Genomic DNA, 24,496 nt, shown 5'->3' with positions numbered 1-24,496 from the left:
TATGAAACGAAGATATTGTTATGAGGCATCATTAAAAGAATTTATATCTTGAATTTCATAAACCTGTAGGCACCTTTCATTTACTAGTTCTTGACCTTAATACGCAAATTGTACAGGGAATAACGTTATGTTTAATACAGCAACTAAAACTGATTAGAAGTGTAGAACAATGATCCATTCAGTATTACAAACTAACAGTTTTTCCCCATTTCTTAAAATTATTACCATCTGATTGATGACACGGAATGAAACACAAATTCCATTTTTTCAGTTGTTTTTTAAAAATACGAAGTACTATAGTATATCACTTCCGATGGAGCTTGCGATATTTTGAAAAATAATATAACTAAGAGGATATACTTAAAAATTACAATAAACTTTTTTCAGTTATTGAAACTTTATACATATGTATATAGTTCTTTTAAATGTAAACAGATTTTCAATTTAAAAAAAAAACAAAACATGTAGGCTATGTAGAATTTAAGATACATGTACGTAATTCAAAATTAAACGCGCACAATGATTAACTCTTGAATCACGTCAACCTGCGCTCTCTCTCTCTCTCTCTCTCTCTCTCTCTCTCTCTCTCTCTCTCTCTCTCTCTCTCTCGTCGTAATCGATTGATCATAATTGTGCATGCATTCATCAATCAATTTTCAATGCTTGTGAATTATTAATTTGTATGCGATCAATTACTTTATGCATATTTTAGAACCCATTCATTCATTCGTTCTATCAGTTAAAAAATAACCTAAATTCGAGTTCTTCTTTATATTATTAATTATAATGGTCAATGAATTCAAAGATACTAAAAGCGCTTGCGATATGAAAAATTATCCCAATTTTATTAATAACTGAATTGGTGCATACGTGCATCATATAATATTCTTTTGAAGCTCTCAATAACTGATTTATTGCTGTATATCGATATCATGCAAGAATTGTATTGCTGCCCGCATCAAATTGATTGATGACATATACATGATTATATATACATTTTACATTATCTGATAGACAGACGTTCATAGAATTATTTTCCCTAAGAGTACATGTATACTTTTATCTAGTTGTGGATATTTTAAAAAAAAAATTATAATTATTTATATTAATGAATTTCGATCCTCTAACTGAATGCATCCGAGCTTTACATCATATCTTTTAAAATAACTATATCTCACCCATCGCATAGAATCAGTTTTTGGTATGTTTGTTGTTTGTTTTTTAAAATTTAGTTGTATTTGCTAGTATTTTAATTTCTGTTATCCGTCATTATAACTTTTGTAAAATGTCAATTAATCTTCTTAAAATACTTACATATAAGTTAATCAAAACTTCACAGTATATGCAGTATGGTCATGTAAAATCTTTAAATATCTTATATTTATGATAGATGGATAGTTTTTTGACAATTAAAATTGAAATCTCGATATATCGTCGATTGCCAGGTTATGAACAAACAATTCAGACCCACCCATCCACCCGCACCGTTATGGTAGAGAATTTGACGCTGAATTAAACTTATTTTTTTCTGCAACCCTTTCCCCCTGTCATCATTGTTGTGGTATGCCGATGCATGCCTGTAGTAACTGAGTATTTTTGCCATTTTTACTCCTGTGTAAAAATACAGGGGCAGGAAAATAGCAAGCGATGAAAACCTCGATGGGGTGTAAAACAACATTAACTAAAACGTGATGACGGGAAAAATATAAATTTTCTATTTATTTATGTAGCTTCGCGAAAATCGATATGTTTTCACCACCCTTCCACATAAAGCAAATCATTGGTAAAAATCCTTAAATTACGCTAATCGTAGTGGATTAGGTGTCCTTTTGGGTAAAAAGGCGCACCGTCGCTGTCAAGGTCAATAATAAATTCAGAGATGGCAGCAAAGCTTGGGAGAGCGCTGCGGACGTTGCGGTATCTTACGACCAGGCCCGTGTCATGTCGACTCATAGGCACGAGTCCGTCAGTGAGATGTGTGCACGTAAGTGTCGGAAACCGAATAAACTGGTCGCACATATTTATTTTACATACTGAGCATGCTGAGCCCATGGTCAACACGCAAATGTGCCAACATGAAAATTACAGTCCGTCATGCCCAAGGCTGACGTTTATATACTAACAATGTGTTTACATTTAAAGATTTCTCTTACAGCGTACTTTCTAAATGTTCATCAGGTTTGGACCAATCTTCCAAATGGAATATAATAGTCTTGGATATAATATCCCAAATGGGATATGAATTTGAAATGCATAAAAATATTTTTTATTTTGCAAAAAATAAGTCAAATCCACTTTAGAATAGATGAAATATAGTAACTTTTGGTAAACAACCTTTTGCTTGCTTTGGGCATTAACTGTGTTTTAGAAATAAGAAAAAGTTTCAGTAAAGACAACATTGAATACAGACTCCTTCACGATACTTGCAGTACTGCCCTTTTGCTGGGCAAATTGGTATATTTTGTCAAGTTTTTTTTGGTTGACAATTAAGTGCTGTAGATTATAGAATTGTAGTTGCATCATTTTTCACCAAACTTTTTCAATTTGCCCTCTGAGATAGCAGTACCCCAGTGACCTGGATGTGTTGGGGAGCAAGTTTGTTTGTTTGTTTTTTTAAAAACCCTAGTTTTCATTACTGGTATGGATTAGTTTTCATTTTCACTATTTTTTTTTCAAAATTACTTGGTTGACAAACTACAATTGCTCAGACAAAGCAAATTCTGATAGCATTTTCCTTCCTCTTTCCTAATTCATTACATAGATTTAATGGTTACATCAACAATTCAATAACTATCCATTTATAGAAATTGACATTTCCTTTGATTTCCTTTATTAGGAGGACCGCCCCCAGTTTCCTGGGTCAAAGTCAAAGTTCACCTATAAATTGTCGTTTTTGGATCCAGATGAGGAAGCTGGAATTCCAGTGTACCGAGTAATGAACAGTGAGGGAGAAATGACTGAGAAAAGTGAGGACCCCAAGGTAACAATGACATTAAGGCAGTTAAAAAAACATCAGCCATGTCGTTCACAAAGGATGAGTCACAGATATTCATAGTAATTAATAAAAATTTCATTCAGTTTCATTATGAAAATATTTAACTATTAAGGTTATTTGTAAATAACATTATTACAAAGCTGTTACATGTATGTTTAAACAGATTGACAAAACCACGGTTCTAAAGATGTACCGGGACATGACTCTGTTGAACTCAATGGATAAGATCCTGTACGAATCGCAGAGGCAGGGGAGGATCTCATTTTACATGACTAACTTTGGGGAGGAGGCTACACACATCGGCTCAGCGTCCGCTCTCCACCCCGAGGACATGGTGTTTGGACAGTACAGAGAGGCAGGTAGGAACATGTCATGTACATTGTAGAATGTAATGGAGGGCTTCAATGTCTTCATCGTTTTTCAGAGCATACTAAATAATGTGTTATTAAAGAATTGAATGAAAAAAGTAGCAATGATGAGCTCTGAAGCTTATTCACTGGTACCTGTTACATATAGTTTATACTTTTATATGTCAAGTATTCTGTAAGGTCTGTGAGTCTCAATATTTTTACTAAGTCACAGTTTTCTATACAAGCCCCTCGGTCGTGTTTTAGGGGTGCTGATGTGGAGGGGGTTCACTCTTGATCAGTTTATTAACCAGTGTTATGGAAACACGGAGGACGTTGGCAAAGGACGACAGATGCCGGTCCATTATGGATCTCAGGATCTCCATTTTGTCACCATATCATCCCCCCTAGCTACTCAAATGCCTCAAGGTAACTACAAAAGAGCAAATGACTGATGATGTCTTATGTCTATGTTAATGTGTGTTAACTTCATGACCCAATTAAGGTGTTAGTGACATTACACTACATATGTTAAACTTACATTCAAAAGTTGTTAGAAGTTTGATGTATATGCACATATATTTACAATGAAAAAGTTCTCCCTAAGAATGAACTGTTACTTGTAGATATCTATGTTAATTGAATGAATGTGATTTTCCCTCCAAACAGCCTCTGGTGCAGCTTACGCCTTCAAGAGAGCCCAGAACGGGAAGTGTGTCATCTGTTACTTCGGGGAGGGGGCAGCCTCAGAGGGAGACGCCCACGCAGCCTTCAACTTTGCTGCTACTCTGGACTGCCCAGTCATTTTCTTCTGGTCAATTTTCTCTTCATTTTATTTGACTAACAATATGCTAATGGTTAAAGTCACATCATCATCATCATCTTCATTAACATGGCATTAATCACTTATTGTACTAAAACTATGTATACATGTATGCATGTATAGATTTAATGACATTTTGAAGCTGATTTGTAATAGAAATGGAACTGTTTGGTTTGTATTTGTAGTAGAAACAATGGGTATGCAATCTCTACTCCAACATCTGACCAGTACAGGGGAGATGGAATAGGTAAAAACTCCTGAAGTAACTGTTTATATTGTAAATAAATATTTTGTAAAATGCCAGCTGTTGAAATAGTCAGTTCAATTATACTCCATGGCATTTCCTGGCAGGAATGTAAAATCTTAGTACATGTAGTACAAAATGAACCGTACTCATAAATTAATTTTACCAACATGTACATGATATGAAATGTATCACTTTTGTTGTTGTTTTGTTGGTAGCTTCCCGAGGCAGTGGGTATGGGATGCTGACAATAAGAGTGGACGGCAATGATGTGTTTGCTGTACACAATGTCACGAAGGAGGCTCGGGAAATCTGTGTCTCACACAACCGACCGGTGCTGATAGAGGCCATGACCTACAGGTAAACAGAAAGATAGAGGCCATGACCTACAGGTAAACAGATAGAGGCCATGACCTACAGGTAAACAGGTAGATAGAGTCCATGACCTACAGGTAAACAGGTAGATAGAGGCCATGACATGCAGGTAAACAGGTAGATAGAGGCCATGACCTACAGGTTAACAGGTAGATAGAGGCCATGACCTACAGGTAAACAGGTGATAGAGGCCATGACCTACAGGTAAACAGGTGATAGAGGCCATGACCTACAGGTAAACAGATAGATAGAGGCCATGACCTACAGGTAAACAGATAGATAGAGGCCATGACCTACAGGTAAACAGATAGAGGCCATGACCTACAGGTAAACAGGTAGATAGAGGCCATGACCTACAGGTAAACAGGTAGATAGAGGCCATGACCTACAGGTAAACAGATAGATAGAGGCCATGACCTGCAGGTAAACAGGTAGATAGAGGCCATGACCTGCAGGTAAACAGGTAGATAGAGGCCATGACCTACAGGTTAACAGGTAGATAGAGGCCATGACCTACAGGTAAACAGGTAGATAGAGGCCATGACCTACAGGTTAACAGATAGATAGAGGCCATGACCTACAGGTTAACAGATAGATAGAGGTCATGACCTACAGGTAAACAGATAGATAGAAGCCATGACCTACAGGTAAACAGATAGATAGAGGCCATGACCTACAGGTAAACAGATAGATAGAAGCCATGACCTACAGGTAAACAGATAGATAGAGGTCATGACCTACAGGTAAACAGATAGATAGAAGCCATGACCTACAGGTAAACAGATAGATAGAAGCCATGACCTACAGGTAAACAGATAGATAGAGGCCATGACCTACAGGTAAACAGATAGATAGAGGCCATGACCTACAGGTAAACAGATTAAACATTTAGGAATGAGAGCCATTCAGTCAGAAGGATGAATCATACAAGGACACTATTCTCTCATGTGTTGTACTTTTGAAGTTTTGATATTATATTTGTTTAGAATGTTACTTTGCAATACATACATATAAACATGTATAAACAATATTTGTGCTTGGTAGTGTATATTGAGTTAGATATTTCAAGAAAATGAAGGGAGAAATGTTGTAATTATTTAAATGTTTAAAATTGATTGAAATTACAGGATAGGCCATCACTCAACATCTGATGATAGCTCCATGTACCGCAAAAAGGGAGAGGTGGTGAAGTTTGATACAAATAATCCCATTGGAAGACTGCGGAGCTACATGGTTAAACAAGGCTGGTGGAATGACGACCAGGAAAACGAGTGGAAAGAAGAATCCAAGAAAATGGTTTGTAAACTCTCTGTACATTCAGTACTGAAATGAGTTGTATTGGTTTTATACAATGCAGAAAATGGTCTGTTAATATACTGATCATTATTTTAACGAGGTTGGGTCTAATTTGTTCTGCCCTAGATTTTTGAATGAAATTTTTTTTACATGAATTCCTACTTGTATAATTATTATTTTAGGATAAAAAAATAAGACATTTAATACCACACCGTTTGTTTAAGGGGTCATCTCAAAATTTATTAATTTTTAACATAGGACCCTATGGGATTTTGCTTGAAATGTATCATTTTTGCACATTTTTTACATTTTTAAAAAAGTTCTGCCCTAGGGATTTCTTTTTCTTTTCAGTTCTACATATTAAAGTTATTGCTAAAAGGCATCAAATGGTCAAATAAAAAAAACCTTTTACCTCCTGGTTTGTTGCGGGGGTCTTATCAAAGTTGTTTTTTGTATGCCCAATTTCCCAGATTTGTCAGATAATGGCTATTTTTTATTAGACAAAGGCGGAAATGGTGATCTTTATAGTATTATTAAAACATTCAGACATATTTAAGTAATAAATATAAAACATCACATATTAAGGGTCATTAATATAGAATACATGGTTACTGTCTTGAAATATATGAATTAGGCTATATTTAGGCGGGTTAAGAAAACGTGACAGAGGGCTAGGCTTGCTGAACCCTTTTCACATTTTCGACCCGAGCCCAAATATAGCTTATACTTTGAGACATTTATGTTTATTCCACAATACAATATCAATTTTACGCATCAATTGAGCTATTTTCAACAAATTTCGCTGAATATCTGCAGTTGAAACTATCACTCCATGGTATCAACAAAGCAAAAAGATGACGTCACAATACAAATGAAACGCTGCGCGAAAGCGTGCGTACTCGTTCTGTACTCGGCCTTGTTAATTTAAGAGAATTATTGTATTTAATACAATGAATGTGAGTGAACAGGGAGGCACCCAAATTAAATTTTAGCAAATATTTGAATATCCATAATGATAAAAAGTACCAATATATTAATTTGATAGAGTTTCCTTTCCTTAAAAATTAGATGACTGGTCCAGTTATATTTAATATTCATAAATTCATTCAGTCTTTTTTTATTATCAACATCCAGGTGATGGAGTCATTCGCTAAAGCCGAGAAGAGAAAGAAGCCAAACCCTACAGAGCTATTTAAAGACGTGTATGAGGAAATTCCTCCTCACCTACAGAAGCAGATGGATTCCCTTAAAGAACATCTGTCCAAGAACGAGGACAAATACCCGACACAGAATTACGAGGCCTGGTCTGAACATTGAATTCTGTTACTTCTCACTTCAGGAATCTCATGTTGTCATAATACTGCTTGTGTGTGAATATACCAGGTCTTTCCACAGTAAGGAATACATGTATCAGGACCTGTCAGGCTCCATGGTAGGGGTCACTAGGAGTCATAGCTAGGGGAGGATGCCTACAGCATTGTAGGAGGGTGGATTATACATGTACCGGCCGGTAGGAACACAATCATTATAGGAGGCTTGATTATAGGAACTCAATTACAATTCCATTATTGTGATACGAAAACATTCAGTATCAACCAAAGTAAGACATGTTAGTGGCACTTGGCTGGTCTGGGTGGGATTTTCTTTTTTTATGTGTGTGTGTAAGAAAAAACAGTAATTGTCTACAGTGGCACCAAAAATGAAATTATTTTATGACTTGATTGTACAAATACAAGTTTATTGATATGAAGATACATGTACCATGTTGCCATCATCACAACTCTTTCTCATAATGAAGTTTATAATATGAATATGGAGTACTTAACTATTACATGTACTTATCTTTGTGATGCCTCATGCAGTTATTTCATTTTGAAGGATTTTTTTAAAACCTTGAAGTGTTGAATTTCTGATTGTTTTATAAAATTTAATGTACCGTACTTATAGTTATGACTAAACAAATATCTGAATAATTAAGTGAGGCATTTTTTGCAGATTCATAATAGTCTCCGGTTTTTGTCTGAAGAAACTTCTACCTCTATTTACTGAATGTATGCAGTATATGTTACAAATTCTTCACTGTTGGGTAAAATGCGTAGTTATATCTGTGAAGAATGTATTACTCAGTACATGTAGTAAAACAGACATCTGATCTCATTTACATTAATTCATTTGGGAATGATGATTTAAATACATGTAGTTATACAATGAGCAGAATAATTTTTCTGAAATTTATTCTTCATTCAGTACATAATCAACCTTTTTTTAAAAGGTGTGAACATTTTGGGAACAACATTTTCTTTGTGAAGAATATATATTACGCACATCATTTCTGTAAAAAATTTATGCCCTTGTAAACATACGTGGTGCAAAAGGTTTCACTTAATATGCACTTAATGTTTCTGTGACTCGATCTATACATGTATGTATTATCATGGCATCCTATTACGTAATTATTCTTCGGTGTGTTTTTTCGCAGGCTTAATTTTTTTCCCCAAAATATATGAAGCGCAATTCAATCATGGATTTTGTGAGTTAATGACAACATGTATATGTCTTTAGTTTGAACACTATTTTATTTTTAGCTTTCTAAACTTGAATCATGTATTGATGATAATATATTGTTAGTATTCATACATTAATGGTACACATTATGTAAAACACTATTTCCAGCTTTGGTACCAGTTACTATCATTATTATTGAAACAAGTACATGAACATGTATAGCATCTTTCCTTTTGTTGAGTGCCAAATAAAATCTTGAAAAGTATTATAATAAAGAAGTATGGTATACAGATGTTTTTATTGTAAATGATAACTTAAACTTGGGAGGTATATTATGGTTTACTAAGGAACCCTGAATAACACAAACCCTAAATGTCATTCTGCAGATGGGATCTGCATTTCCATGCTCCATTTTTTAACCTACCCTGGTATATTGTTTACAAGATCAGTGAGGGCCTTAATAGTGAAGTGCAATGATACTTCATTATATCTAGGCCAGCAAAAGGCAAAAAGTGATAGGAAAAATTGAAAGATAATCTGTCTGTGTAAATATAAGTTTTAATGCTAGAAAATTTGTTTATAACTGACAAATTCTGAAAAGAAAAATTATGTTAAATGCAACTGAGTAGAAGAGATATGTATGAAAAATTCAAATACCGTTTACTAATACAATAATATTTAAAAGACAATATACAGTAGACATTTTCTGACAATACATAGATAAATGCACTATATAACCACTTCATCAGATGAACTAAGGTTATGAACCAACAGAAACAATAGACCAGCTGGCTAAAACACTACAGCCACGTATCTGGCTAAAACACTACAGCCATGTCTTTCAATTTACTGTATATTTAAACATGCTTAACTTAGGAAAAAAAGACTAGAACACTGAATTTCTGTTTATACATACATGACTAAGGTAATGAACTGAACAATAAGAAATAATGGCATGCACTCTCCTCTGACTTAATCAAATGACAAAAATATATGACTGGGTCTCAAACCCTTGATTTGGCTAAAGAAGTTATATCTACAATAATTCTAGATTGACATGGTACAATTAAACTGACGAAGTCCCAATATAAATGTTGGGCAATGGGCATCTACACAAGGTGATAAATGCTGTACGCAATGTAAGCAAAAATAACCTGTATATAAATACCTGCATGCAGGTACCAACCACATAATGAGCAAGTGAAATGTACTCAATGCATGGTTTGTCCACACTGGGTTCATCATTGATTCAAATTATTAACACAATGTATCAACAAACATAGTACATGTGTACATCATAATACATGACAGATTGACTAGACTTATATGAACTAGCAATGGTAATTATTCACATCTTTATGAAGACTGTAAATTTTTGGTTGTACATGTACAGTGTACTAAAAAAACTACTGAATAGATGGTCCAGTTTATGAAATATGTGCCCATGGAAAGAGTTAAATTTGTCACTGTAACACAGTATACACCCAGTAGTTCAAAGGGTTTAAGCCATATATTACAAAGATTTACTTTAGGTATTTTTGCCATATCAAAAACATGATCTACCGGTACATGTTCATCAAAATTAGCCTTCCTTTTCTACTCATTGGATATACATTGTGGTTATACATACAGAAATAAAACAAAGCTAAAATAACTAGACAGTGGACTTTCAGTATGATGCAATTACATTGCATCTTGTTTGTACATCAGAACATATAATTGTGTCACGCTGAAATTGATGCTGATGTTGAGCTCAAGTGAAATATGTACAGTTTACTTTGACACAGCTAAATGTTGTTGCTTTCCATGAGCCAATGACTGAACAGCTGATGTATACTGAGTAAAATAATTTCTGTATACAGGGTTATTTTTGTCCGTGTTTTTTTTGCCATTTACACTTTGCAACATGCAGTTTCTGCTCCTCTTAAATTCGCCCAGATAAAAATGTGTAAAAAGAAATATCATTTGGAATTCCCCCAGTCTTAAATTTGCTTGCTGACAATGAGGGCGAAAGGGGCAAAAATAAAACAGGGGCTAATATTTCCCTGTATACAATATAGTATCATATAATATACGAATTACTGTCCAATCTATCCTATTTTTGGATGTAAAGTGTTGAATGGAATGTATTGATTTTGGAAAGTCTTTTTAACAAATTGATCATATACATACATCATTCCCTTCTGTCATGCTCATCATAAGATTCAGTAAGAGAAAATCAAGAATGACTGGTTGATCAACTTATATATAAACCCATCTATTGGCATTTGACACTACCCAAATTATACACATAAACAGTAAAACACGGTTATAGCGAACACGCTTATAATGAATTGACGCTTACAGCGAAGTGAATTTCATTCCCCAAGTCTCTATTTCATGTTGTAAACTTGACGGATATAACGAATTACGCTTATAACGAAGTTAAATTGGACGTACTTGGGACTTCGTTATAAGCGTGTTTTACTGTACTTGTATCTACTCAACAGTGTACATGCTCATGTGTCTAGCTAATTACAGGTCACGGTGCATACACAAGTACAGAAAAATTGTGGGTCTTACAGGTAGGTAAAATTTATTTTAAAAATTAAGAGAAAAATAAATGACTAAATTTCATACAATCAAATTTTTTAACTAAATATTAAGCACGCCAAGCTAGATATGATTCAATCAAATACAAGGGATTTTCTTTGATTAGAGATTGAGGACCTCTCTTCCCTCATTGGAATTTGTCCTTAACACTGCATTATATTTTCATCTGAAACTCGTTACTGAGGGTATTTTAATGTTTTGTTTTTTTGTATCTCTGGAGATACAGCCTGCCCAAATAAGGAAGGTTGTAGGAGCCGAAGTAGAGCACCCCGTCTTTGTCCTCAACCTCGCTGACCGCCGGAATCACCTGACCCGTTGGGTCATGTAAGCTCTGAATGACCTTTCCCTCTTCATTCACTTCCACAACAAGGCCATATTTTGGTAAATATTGCAAAACCAGATCCATGGAAACTACCTATATAAGAAAGTCATTGTTAGAACAAAATTCATCAAATATTAAAGATCATTTCAACAATTTAAAGGTTATAATCTCTTTGATACTTACTTTCATGATTAGAGCCCTTAACCAAGGTTTTTCAGCACAATAATCAATAAAGCTGATCTTGTTCTTTTTGCGGATAAGTGCCATCCCTATCCAGTATCCGCCTGTACTGCTTCGCCGGATGTTATCCGGAATTCCTGGGAGATTATTATTAATAACTTCTAATGAACCTTTCTTTGGTCCTTTTAAATGATACCTAAAATTTAATTAAAAAAAAAAAAATAGAATTACGATATGTTTCATGTACTAAGCCAATAAAAAATTCAGAAAATAAGGTTAGGGTTTGATAAGCATTATTCCAATTATGGCTTCAAAAAGTATAGAAGTAAAACAGGAGAGAGAGAGAGAGAGAGAGACAGTGAGAGAGAGATTCCTTGAAAGATCAATGAGCACCATTGAGAGCTGTTTTCCTTGGACTAAACTGTTATCTTTCTGAACTAACATCCAACAAAAAAATGTCTTTAAAAGTTTGAATCTGAGGAATGTTACACCTGAAGACTCACTTGAGCAGCCTGGCTCGAGTCGTCTCACAGATCAACAGTGCCTCCTCGCTCCGAGTCAGCTGGATTCCATTTGCAAATGACATACTGTTGATCAGCTCTGTAACTTCCTGGGACTTTGGATCGTAGATCAGGACTCTACCACAGACAAAAAATACAATATGGTGAAAACAGGCTTCCTTTGTGACCTGATTGACTAATAAAAACCAAGTTTCTAATTGTGACTAACCCCACTTAATGCTGGTCTGGAATTTGACAATTTACCGATTACAAGTACCTGTTTTTAATTGTTATTAAATAGTTTTGTTTTGATTCCAAAATATGCAGCTATGTTAAGGCTGTTTGAAGCTAAATCTATAAAGAAAAATGATACTTTAATATTTTTAATTATCGAAAAAATACCGGTACTTTAATCATGCGAATTTCTTTAATCTTTTATTACATAAATTGAGAGCAATATCCACCACTATATTTGATGCATTTTTGTGACGTCATATGTACCGTACTTCTTAATTAAGCATATGACGTGCGTATCCTAACACGGAAAATGATCTATATAAATTGCTTCGGCGCAAGTGATTAATGACATTAAATCATTATTTTATGAAAAATCCTTCAATAAGAAATGTATTTTGCAGTTCTTGCTATCTGTTGGGCTGATGGTTGTAAGAGCTGACCTTCCAGACACCTCTCCTTCCATGATCTGATGTCTGTTGTGTCGCCTATCCCACTTCGTCGACGAGTCTGTCATATAAATAGTTCCGTCCTCGGCAATGGTCAAATCATTAAGAAATCGTGGCCTCTTGCCGTTCACAGGAATCTCTGCTGAGTACAGCTGATAATGGTCACCTGATGAAAATGAACAGAAGACTGTAAAGCCAATGTTTCTTGAAAAATTATCATTATGAGTATAACTGAAAGGAAATAAGAACATGCATACACAACATACTGGTTTTCTTCAATGTTCATGATACACATTTAGGTTTTATCATGTGCAATAAAAAAAACTTTTTTTTTGGATGAGGAATATTATCTCATAAAATATTATGTAATACATGTAATATTACTGGTAAGTCTTTTTATTGAATTAATAAAAAAATCATTGAAAAACACAATCATTTACATATATACACATAAAATTATTGAAAAAAATACATCGATTCATTAAGTGGAAAACACATAACACCTGTGGCCACGTTGACTTTGAAGAGTCCCAGGTACGTGTCAATCACAATCAGGTACCCCTCCTTGGTCAGTCTCATTCCCAGGGGTCTCCCACAGGTCGGCTCATTGTCAAACCCTCCTGTTAATCATAAGTAAGTCATATTCAAAGTAGGTCCTTGTGTCCACAGACAATAGGTTATTCATTCAGTCATAGTCACATCAACGTTAAAATGGCTCATTCATTGTCCACACACAAAAGATTACTGGTATCTATTCCGTTACATGGCATTAATCCACATTCAAATTTTTATTGTACCAACATATATAAAATACAATGGGTTTGATCTCAAATTTTAAAAAGAAAACTTAATAGGTTCTTTTATGGATATGTACCAAAATTTTGTTTTAAAGACTACAAAAACCTTACATTAGGAACTTTTGACTACTTGCAATGTTGCACTTGTCTAACAAACTCTGAAACTGTAATGCCTAATCTATCCCTGATAAATCGTATTGTCCGAGTTACAACAAGATGATTTATAAAGCTACTTAATCAGACTTGATTCTACCAGTGATTCTGATGCTATAACATCCCAGTCAAGAATTCTGTGAAATGATTGATAAGAAAATAATAGTCCAATCTATTACCACATGGTCCTTTTCCAAGTTTGGCCAGGACACTGATTTCTCCCTTGTAAATGTGTAGAATTTTACCGTCAGCTGTCCCTGTGTATATGTGGTCTATAAAAATGAAATATAAGTTCTATATCAAAGAAACACTAAAAAGAAATGCTAATAAAACGATACTAATACTAATAACACGGAAAGAGCTTAACATCAAGGATAAGTTATCAGAAAGATTCATTCCACATCAAATGAAATCAAGCAGCAAAAATATACTTGATACATAAAACAACTGATTGTTCTAATAAATAAGGTGTTATAGGACTTAATTTAATGGGTGTTTCTTTCGGAGACTTAAATTTTCTATTTCTCTCACCTCCGTCTACGACAATGGATTCAGGCCCTGATATTTCATTCTCAGAGATTCTCTCTGACTTCTGTAGCAGATTGTTTGGCTCAAGCACTCCTTCAAATTCAGGTGGTTCAGGCAGCCTGTCAATAAAACTACTAGTACAAGAGATCTTAAGGAACCTTTAATTTCAACAATATTGCTGGTAACATCAAAATTAGCACCATTGTGAAAAGACTTAAAATTTCCAGCAAAAAAATAATCCATAAAGGTTACAAAAAAGCACTCATTTTGTGAGCAACATGTTTATACCATTAAACGAGGATATCAGTGTTGAGAGCTACTCACGTGAAATAAACAGGATCTATCGGTGATGGTGTCAAAAGAATCACAACAGGTGTCAGGATAAAAGCCAGAAGTAACGCTATACAAGCAGCCGACTTCCACCTTTACAGACACAAATTAAACAAATTCAAGTTAAACTGGAAGTATCAAATTGTATTAAGTTTACTGAAAATCTAGTACATGTACTACAAAAATTTGTTTGTTGGTTCTCGGGCACCTCAACATTAGGTAAGATTATGAAAAGTGGAATAAAACCATTTTAACAAGCGCTTGGACTTTGGCTAGTGGTACTGTTAAACAACAAAATGACGTGGGCATGTCTATTTCACTGCTTGCCACTCAGCCATAGCTCTTTGAAATCAACAAGATTTGTCTGACTTTTGGGCTTATTAATACTAGGGTACTCAATCTGTTTATATTTCCTTAAAACTAGCGTCATTATTAACATGTTTTGGTGCGAGAATAAGATAGTTACATCATATTGAAAGTCCAAGGTCATGTTAAAATGGTTCTAAATCAATAATTTGTTTGCAAAACAAAATTTAAAAAAAAAAATTAATTTCAAGTTCCAAATAAATACACTTAAAGAATAAAATATATATGAGTAAGTTAATTCCTCATCCTCTTATTTTTAAATAACGTTTCCTTTAAACAAATTTTAAATAAACATTTGAGTACTGAGCAGTCACACCTCTTATTATGAACAGATTTACTGATAACCCACCATTTAACCTAACTTGTCGAAAATTAAACATCACAAGATTCTTGTGTAGATACATCTGCATATCACTGGATCTTATTCTAGTCAAATTACCAAATCACAAATATTTTGTTTAAACATACTTGTCTGATGAATGTGCCCTTGACTTTTTAGGTTCATCTTGATATGAGTTATCTCCCTTGTAAACAGGACGACGTTGTCTCACATCTGACCTTCCTTGATTCATCTTCTACATCAAAAGCAAAATGAAACCTTTGAAAATACAATGTTACAAGAACAGAATTAATTACTGGTACCTGAAATCAAATACAAAAGATAATCTGAATTGGAAATATCAGGGACTAATTCTTTTACATATGTAATGCAAATACTGTAGATACTTCATTTTACATAAGTTATTTGAGTAAGTATGAATCATTGCAATGAAAAAGTTTCCAATACAGTAAGTATGTACCAGTAAGTACTTAAAACATTCGTCTGACCTAATTTGTGACCTAATCTATATTCATTACAAATCTTTAAGGTAAAAATCAAAGCCCAGAACACAAGGTATTTTTCTTGAATGTATTATCTCAAGCTCCCTGATAAGATTTTCAAGTTATTGACAACTTTGATTCTAAACAGAAGATTAAGAAAAGAGCATTGTTGATGTTTTTCACATTTTTTTTTTGCATCTTGAGAATACAATACATACAATATATGAACCTGACTTGACCTGGTGTTATCGTTGTCATCATACGAAATCAAATACATGTGTACTTAAAAACATTATTTCAAGTATGAAAATTCATACATCAAGCAGTGAGCTTCTATATCTTTTATTTTTTGGATACATGCATTACTTTTGGAGTGTTTGCATATTAACAATTTTAGTGCAGAATCTTATGCCCACTTGTTTTTCATTATCTCTTCATTGATACTAGTTAGTCAGCCTGCTAGCTGACCAAGTAGGTAAATTTAGGATGAAACTTCAAGTGTGCTTGCGCATATTGGAAAAGTGGGAGGAGTTGGACTGTTTGTGTTTGAGAAGTTTGAAAACCTAAGCTGTAAACCATTCAGTTTCTATGTCAAACTGCACATCATCAGTCAATATTCTTTAATCTAAAACTGCTCATTGGTATCGTCTACTGCCATTGTCTGGATTCCGCATATATATGCATACATCTTACAGACTAATTTAGTGAAATTGGAGCATACTGGTATATAAATACTGGTATATAAATGCTGGCAGTGGTTTGCTATGGTGTTTCGATGGGGCCACTTCGACCTTCGCACTTTCGCCTTCAGGTCAAATATGCAAGAGTGCGAAGTTGCGAAGGCGAAAGTGCGAGGGCAAAGGAGCAAAAGTGTGAAGGCAAAGCGCGAAGATGCGATGGCGAAAGTGCAAAGGCGAAGGAGCGATACTACTATAGCACTTTCGCCTTTTTTGATAGCATTCAGAAAGTCTCGGTCGATTACATAGAATTTGATGCAGGCACCAAGGTTTTCCGATTAATCCATGATATAATTGCTACGCATGCGCTAGGCCATTGTGCTTACTATGAATGTTTATAAATATTTTAATGTGTACCGGTATATGTGACATATATGTTTACCAGTGCTGGCTATGCCCAATCATTATATACTCCACATAAAATGTAATGTCCGCCATATGCACTTCCAGACTCTTGTCACTTACAAGCTGTCTGTTTACCATGGATCAAACACAGTAACATTCTAATTTCATTATGCAACTCTCCTTGCTCATGTATGGATCTAGAGGGGGAAAAAATTAAATATTAATAACTTCACACATGCAGTAAAGGGGGAGAGAGGGTTTGGGATAAATCCCCCCTGAAAATTTAATTTCATCAATTTTATATAATAAAATCTCCAAAATATGTACCCCCCCTACAAATATAATATAATTATCCATTGACCCCCCACCCCCCCCCCCCCACCCCCACCGCGGAAAAAGTAATGGATCTGTGCAGGCTGTTGAAAATAAATTCTAAAAAGTTCATTGTCTGCCTCAGATGTCCTTTTATACAGCTAAAATTGTCTTTAAATGATAGAGAGCTCCACAATTATAAAAACGCGAAAGTGCGAAGATGTGAAGGTGAGAGTGCGAAGTTACGATGGCGAAGGAGCGATAGTAGACTAGTATCGCTTCTTCGCCTTCGGATCTTCTCACTTTCGCCGTCACACCTTTGCACTTTTGCCTTCACAACTTTGCGCTCTCACACCTCGACCTAAAGGCGAAAGTGCAAAGGCCGAAGTAGCCCCATCGGAACACCATAGTTTGTCAGGGTTGTCTCTAAGACCCGGGAGGCGGGGAATTCCCCCGCCTAAAGTGACGTAATTACCCGGCTATTATTGCATTTCAAACACAATCTAGCTATAAGCTAGACCTTCAGATCCCCTTCTACTTTTTTACTTCTTTCTTCTACTTCAATTTTTAGAGACAACCCTTGTTTGTCAACATTAAATGTACACCCAGCATTATAATTTTAATATTATATTTTCAATAGATTTTGTATTCACTTTTGTTCTAAAAATTCATGTATCGACGGCAAATTTTCTTGGTTTTTTAAAAAGCTAACTTTTCGTTAACTTTGAGCGATTAACCAATAACGGTAGGAATGCTGCTACTGTTGAAACACAAGCAGAAAGAGGGCGGGTAAATCGGATTGACAATTGTATTTTTCACTGCCAATGCGTTCTATTTTCTTTGAACTTGTTTGACATAACTATCAATATCGAAAAATAATGTGCTTGGTCCATAAATTACAAGAAACGTACAGCAAGAGCATCCGAGGGTGATCCTCCAGCTTCTTCCTCAATACCGGATTTCGAACATATGAAACTAAACTGCATTTACAAGTGTTGAAGTTGAAATTCCGGAATAATAATGTCGTAGCACTTCGTAACACCCCATACCTCTGAATTTCTATCAATAAGCCGTTAAATGTAGGGGAAGAGAGAGATATATACCCTATCTATAATATATAAAAACACAAAAATGTATTTATATATAGATAGGGTACATATCTTTCTTTTCCACTACATTTTCAGAGGCCTGTGGTAACTGTTGAGTTGACACAAAAAATCACAGCCTATTCTATTATTATGGTTATCCTCTTATTTTACAAAATTAACATGAAATAAAATTATCAATTCTCTCTCTCTCTCTCTCTCTCTCTCTCTCTCTCTCTCTCTCTCTCTCTCTCTCTCTCTCTCTCTGCATGTATCCATCAAATGCATAGGCGTCGGAACCGGGGGGGCTAGGGGGGGCTTAGCCCCCCCACTTTTTTTTCAAAGTTATACCTAACCATTACAAACATAGCATGATAGAGGGTTCAGCCCCCCCCCCCCCCCCACTTTTTGTCGTAGGAAAGATTATTGTTCCTAAATTTACCTTGAAAGATTGAGAAGTTATATTCAGAAGCATACTAGCCCCCGCCCCCTCCCCCCCCCCCCCCCCCCCCCCCCCACGGATTAGGAATTTCATGATTTTGGAGTAAAAAATTTGGGTAAGTAATTTTTTTTTTGGAAGTATAGGAAGTATAGGTATACTAGGTATACTCCCCCCCCCCCCCCCCCCTTATATATGCCCTTAAATAATTTACAATATTTTGGCTCAAGTCACGTCATCAAAACATCATCTTTCCAATATTCAACTGAATTGAGATTATTAATAATATCTTTTAGATAACTTTTATTTAAAAAATGTATACAAGGAATTCTCATTTCTTCACATATATATAGATAAAAAAGATTTTTTTCATGCATTTTTTTTTCTTTTCTCTTGCTATTTAATAGATTATCATCATCTTCATTAATGCCTATCATGCATGGGTGTTCTCAGTTGGCTTTTAAATATATTCCAGATGAATTTATTTACCTACGATCACAGAAATCGTTACTACTGGACATGATTTCCCATTAGGGCGTACAAAGCTTTAATCATTTTATTTATTCAAAGATATATATCAAAGTTCAGAAAAGAATGAAATATCGATAGTTTGTCGGTATCAATACAAATATCATAAAGGACCATATTAAGTTTCGAGCATTGTAAATCCAACACCATTGTGCAATAAAATTAGATAAACATCGACCTCTTGCAATATTTTAGGTTAGTGGTGTATTTATATGAAATAAATGGTTCTAGGGGGTCGTTGTGTCCACCGGCTTTAAATCTCCGAGCAGATTTTGACATAGCTTAACTCTACGCAGATTTTGGGGGGAAAGGATTAACGAAATCCTCAGAAGATAATCTATTATCTATCACAGGTCAGAAATTAAAAACAACAACGTATTGTTCTTAGTTTCTCTGCCAAAAACAGCGGATTTAAAACACCGAATAATTTGGTCACTTCGGCTTTTTAGTACTGGATTATGTGATGCCCTGACTGAAAGATTAACCATTAATACAATTAGGAGTTGAAGTGGAATTAATAAATCCAACGAATAATTAGGTCCCTAGGTAAATGGTTTCCTAAACCAAAATAATGGCCGAGGGTAGGAATACAACACTGCTGACTTATGTACGGGAGAAAGAGGAGGCAAGGGAGGAGGTGAAGAGGGTGGAACAGGAACTGGCTGCCACCAAGTCTAAGCTGTACGACGCACTTCAGAAGATTGACGAACTCAAAGACAAGGTAAGAGTATATAGATACAAGGGACGATCTCAAAGACATGGTAGGAGTATATAGGTATATAGGATCAGAACTCACCGACGAGGTATGAATATATAGAGAATAATACATACCCTTTTCCATATCACAGCTTGTATCAGCCCGAGACTTCAATATCAGCCCGAGGGCCGAAGGCCCGAGGGTTGATATTGGTCGAGGGCTGATACAAGCTGTGATATGGAAAAGGGTATCTATTATTATATTTATTACATACTTTGTAATAAATTTAAAAAGAAAACCCATCAACTTGAACAATTAGATTATTCATATCATTTGAAATTGTCTGGACATGTACATGTATTTAATAAAAATATTAGTTCTTCTTGTTTTAACAAACATGAAGCTACAGAACGGAATTTCATCAGGTTTTAAAAGTTGACTGCTTTAAAACATTTGCTAGCATTTGAAATTTTCAACTGCACTTAAAAATGTCGACTGTAACTGAAAATGTTTTATTTTTCGTCTGTAAACATGCAAAAATACCGAAGCGAAAAAAGGCAGAGGAGTTCCGCAAGGGGTGTGATACGGATACGTAGCAGCCCTGGAGGGCTGATAACCTGTATCAGCCCCGGAGGCCGATACGGATTTTGTGACTTCATCTGTATCACATATGCAAAAAACCTGTATTTATTACTAAGTATGTAATAAATAGTTATATAGGGTACAAACTCAAAGACATGGTAGGAGTATATAGGTATATAGGATCCGAACTCACCGACGAGGTATGAGTATATAGGTCTAGGGTACGAACTCAAAGACAAGGTAGGAGTACATAGTTATATGGGGTACGAACTCAAAGACAAGGTAGTTCTAAGTATGTAGGTATAGGATACGAACTCAAAGACATGAAGGAGCATATAGGTATATAGGATACGAACTCAAAGACAAGGTAGGAGTATATAGGTAAAGGATACGAACTCAAAGACAAGGTAGAAATACACTATATAGGTATAGGGTACGAACTCAAAACATAATAGGAATATATAGGTATTGGGTATGACCTAACAGACAAGGTAGGACTGTATAAGTATAGAGTACGAACTCAAGGACAAGGTAGGGTACGGGCTTGGAGAAAATTTAAGTATAGAGTAAGTTTCAGAAAGACAACAGAAGGTAGGAAACGGACTGAGAGAATAGGATAGAGCATAGATCTAGAATGAAGAAATCAAAAAGAAAACTGAAGGTAAGATACGGGTTAAGGGGATACAAATATAGGATACGAACTCAAAGACAAAGAAAATAGTGGTTATATCTATTTATGTAGTACAAATATTAAAAACCGTTAAAGTGGAGATTCAAAAACGTGGTATTTTCTTGGTTATGTACATGTACAGTTGCGAGTGTAAAAGAATGCTTAGTCTAGTATAGGTATTCCGAACAACACAGAGAAAGGGGTATCAAAATGCCTAGAAAATGAAAGAAAATGGAAGGTTAACTTCCAAAAAAGATATATCCTGAAAAAAATGTATTGATTGTTAATACTATACTTGAAAAAAAAGATTATTTAAACAAAAATTGGTTGCTTATATTCAGATAAAGACACTGGAAACAAGCAAAGCACCAGCGAAATCCCAGCCCGCTAAAGCAGCCAATGGCAAAGCCAACCCCGGGAAAAAGGCCGCGCCCCAGAGTCAGGGTAAAAAGACCGGGGCACAGGAAAAGAAGCCTTCACTGGTCCCTCCGACAGATACCTCCCCCTCCAGTAGACCGGGGTCGGGGGTGGTTCGCCATCCCCCAATACCAGGGAAAGAGTCCCTCTCCCAGGATTCCGCTCAGTATTACAGAGTAAGTCACGGGAGATCAAACCTCGTCGGGTCACACATTATAATACCGGATAAGGAGGGATGGGTTACTGTACATGTTTCGGTTTTTCACTTTACTTCTTTTTCAACTTCTTTTTTCACTTTATTTCTTATTTGATTGGTTCTGTTGAACCAGTTTATGATCTTCCGTAGAAATTGCTGATTAAAAAAACCTATCATCCTTTCACAGTGAAAAAGTCCATAACATAAAACCCTTGACACTTTACGTTATATATTTTTCTTTAAAGTATATACCCTCTTTCTAATTATTGAATTATTAGGAATAGGATACATATTTTTGATTGAGAGAAAAATATAAAACGTCATTGACTAGAGTGGCTGTGTCCTATAGGTTTCGACGTCCCATAATTTTCATACATGTATGTATTTGTATCATCAACATGCAGGAAATAGGAAAGATGTTTCCTGACATTAAGCTATCTGTAGTCATGGACGCAGAGAGTAAATTCAACCAGGCGGACATCAACGGAGACGGGGTAAGTGATAAAGTGATACTGTCGGTCCTCTCTGGACTTTGATTTCTGATCGCTGCCTCTAACGCCTGTCATGCTTACCTGTAAGATTCCGTCTCTCGCAGCAAATCGACAAAGACGAGCTGGACAGAGTCCTGACACAGCACGTGACCCTGTTTACCCCCGCCATGATCCAGGAGCTGATTAAGGAGATCGATCAGGACAACAATGACACGCTGGAGTTCCCGGAAATCCTCATGGTAACGACAACAAGGCTACATTTCACAGCATACAAATAATTCTAAAATCAGATTACAAAAGGATCATACGGAGTATTTAAAACTGTTTTAATCATTTGCTTCAATTTTGGCCCACCTTTGGGTTTTATAAAAATCAGCAGATGTTGCATTTGAAAATCTAGATGGGGGCACATATGGCCTATTATGCTCAATAGATATGCATTCTTATAACATTCACCACACACATTTTTCAATAATGATTTGTACATGAAAAGTTATGAAATAAAAAATAGTAGCCGTGGATTGCTATTACAGATTCTGGATAAGATGGGGAAAAGAAGGCAGAAGTTGTCCAATATACCGACGTCAATCCAAGACAACAGTACCAAAGTCTGCTCAATACAGTAGTGTAGCAGGGACAGTTGTGAGTGGACTCACTGTAACCTAGACTTAGAGACGTGCATAGCTAGGATGTGTGTACTTTAGACAGGCAATGACTTACCAGCACAATGGGAAGCTCGATACATGATGCTCCTTAACACAACTTCATGTCAGACTCGGTCATCTACACGTAACTATACTCGGCATCAAACAATGCCATCTCCGCATTCCTTTGTGGGAACCATCCGTTTAAACAGTTTAAGGATCTCATTGTGACAGTCAGCCATTTAAATCCCCAAAAAACCAACCTGTGACAAGATTTCAGAGCATAGGGTCGTGATACACTTTAATTACCTTTAAACAGATATATATGTAATCAAGCCTCTCTGATTACATGTCAACAATTAATTAAATCAAGTCAATGAAGCGACATTTATTTACAGGAAGTAGGCCATGAGCCAATAAACAGTTGGCGATGGACAATATTTTGTGACAGGTGTTAAATGTGCTTCTTCATGAAACCTTTGTCTTTGATTTATTTCACATTGTTTATACTATTAGACTTTTTTCACAGAGTATACTTTGGAATTGTTTGAAATTGTGGTAGCGTGGTAGCCCTTCTCCAATTTTAATTTTTAAGGGGTGGGAGTGCCATATTAAACAAAATTCTTCAAGGAATTTACTACCTGGTTTTCAATAAACTTTTGCATGACATTAATCATATTTTGATATTCTGTATTTCATAATTTTTTGACTAAAGGAAGTAAGTTTGTGTATATCCCAAATTTCTAGGATTATATGTATACCCATACATTCAAAGAAAAAATAAGCCACCATAAATTCCAAGTATTCTAGAGTATCTGTTATTTTGACAGGCTACCTCAACTTCTTGTGGGTCAATCTACACAAGCTGCCAAGAGTCACAAAAATTTACATTTGTCAATCCTGTGGTACAAAAAACCCTCTACATTGCCACGGTGTAACCCGTTTACATCTAACTCAACCTAAAATGCTCTAATAAATATATATTTCAAGGATCATACATGTTCATTTTTTTTAAATACTAATATTATATCCAAATAAAACACAAAACCACTGGGAGGATGCACTTTCAGAGTTTAATATGCATTATAACCAGAAACAGTAAGCTCATGTAAAACCAAAACTGTAAGATAGCTTTAAAAACAAATGTATATATTATAATACATGGATCTCATTTCAGAAAAAAAAAAACATATTGAAGTGTTACAGTAAAAATATCTTCACCTGCCACTAGCTGGTCCAGACTAAGTAACAGGGTTGGAAGGGTCACAGGTTTTGCTGAGATTTCTTGAGAATAAAGGGGATATGACAGGGACTTCCAAAACAAACCAGAATGTCTGTTTTTGATGGGTGTCGTTATTGTGAAGTTTCATTGTATTGTTCTATAAAAAATATAACAATTAAAGTAAAGTAAGCAAAATTTATCAGGTTTATAAGGATGCCTCATACATGTAAAGAGACAGCTTAATAAAATGACAATGCTGAAGTTAATGTCGAA

General features: G+C 35.3%; 3 protein-coding genes across 6 annotated transcripts; 2 read left to right on the top strand and 1 right to left on the bottom strand.

Moving 5' to 3' along the window:
- The first annotated feature begins 1,843 nt into the window (after positions 1-1,843).
- Positions 1,844-8,878, top strand: LOC105326289 (2-oxoisovalerate dehydrogenase subunit alpha, mitochondrial). Its single transcript, XM_011426234.4, has 9 exons — positions 1,844-1,984; positions 2,837-2,980; positions 3,159-3,354; positions 3,610-3,771; positions 4,012-4,156; positions 4,351-4,412; positions 4,628-4,769; positions 5,912-6,080; positions 7,215-8,878. The coding sequence occupies exons 1-9, from the start codon at positions 1,880-1,882 to the stop codon at positions 7,395-7,397; spliced, it is 1,308 nt and encodes a 435-aa protein (XP_011424536.3). The 5' UTR covers positions 1,844-1,879; the 3' UTR covers positions 7,398-8,878.
- On the bottom strand, positions 8,609-22,575 carry LOC105326291 (adipocyte plasma membrane-associated protein). Of its 4 annotated transcripts, none has more exons than XM_034467264.2 (10): positions 22,439-22,575; positions 15,505-15,611; positions 14,665-14,763; positions 14,344-14,459; positions 13,992-14,084; positions 13,366-13,482; positions 12,857-13,028; positions 12,183-12,317; positions 11,683-11,875; positions 8,609-11,592 (listed from the first exon to the last, which is right to left on the bottom strand). In XM_034467264.2, the coding sequence occupies exons 2-10, from the start codon at positions 15,606-15,608 to the stop codon at positions 11,368-11,370; spliced, it is 1,254 nt and encodes a 417-aa protein (XP_034323155.2). In that variant the 5' UTR covers positions 15,609-15,611; positions 22,439-22,575; the 3' UTR covers positions 8,609-11,367. The 4 variants fall into 4 exon arrangements, with proteins under 4 accessions (XP_034323155.2, XP_011424538.3, XP_011424539.3 ...); XM_011426236.4 differs by lacking the exon at positions 22,439-22,575 and adding an exon at positions 18,164-18,265; XM_011426237.4 differs by lacking the exon at positions 22,439-22,575 and adding an exon at positions 18,164-18,221 and having other exon boundaries at positions 15,505-15,634.
- Positions 19,526-24,246, top strand: LOC105326292 (uncharacterized). Its single transcript, XM_011426238.4, has 5 exons — positions 19,526-20,025; positions 21,595-21,846; positions 22,271-22,360; positions 22,462-22,596; positions 22,891-24,246. Exons 1-5 carry the CDS (start codon positions 19,876-19,878, stop codon positions 22,981-22,983), a joined length of 720 nt encoding a protein of 239 aa, XP_011424540.3. The 5' UTR covers positions 19,526-19,875; the 3' UTR covers positions 22,984-24,246.
- Positions 24,247-24,496: the final 250 nt, after the last annotated feature.

Source organism: Magallana gigas, chromosome 6 (genome assembly GCF_963853765.1).
Source record: "Magallana gigas chromosome 6, xbMagGiga1.1, whole genome shotgun sequence".
Classification (NCBI taxonomy): Eukaryota; Metazoa; Mollusca; class Bivalvia; order Ostreida; family Ostreidae; genus Magallana; species Magallana gigas.
Note: the sequence above shows the minus strand (reverse complement) of the source record. Positions and strands in the feature narration are given on the sequence as shown.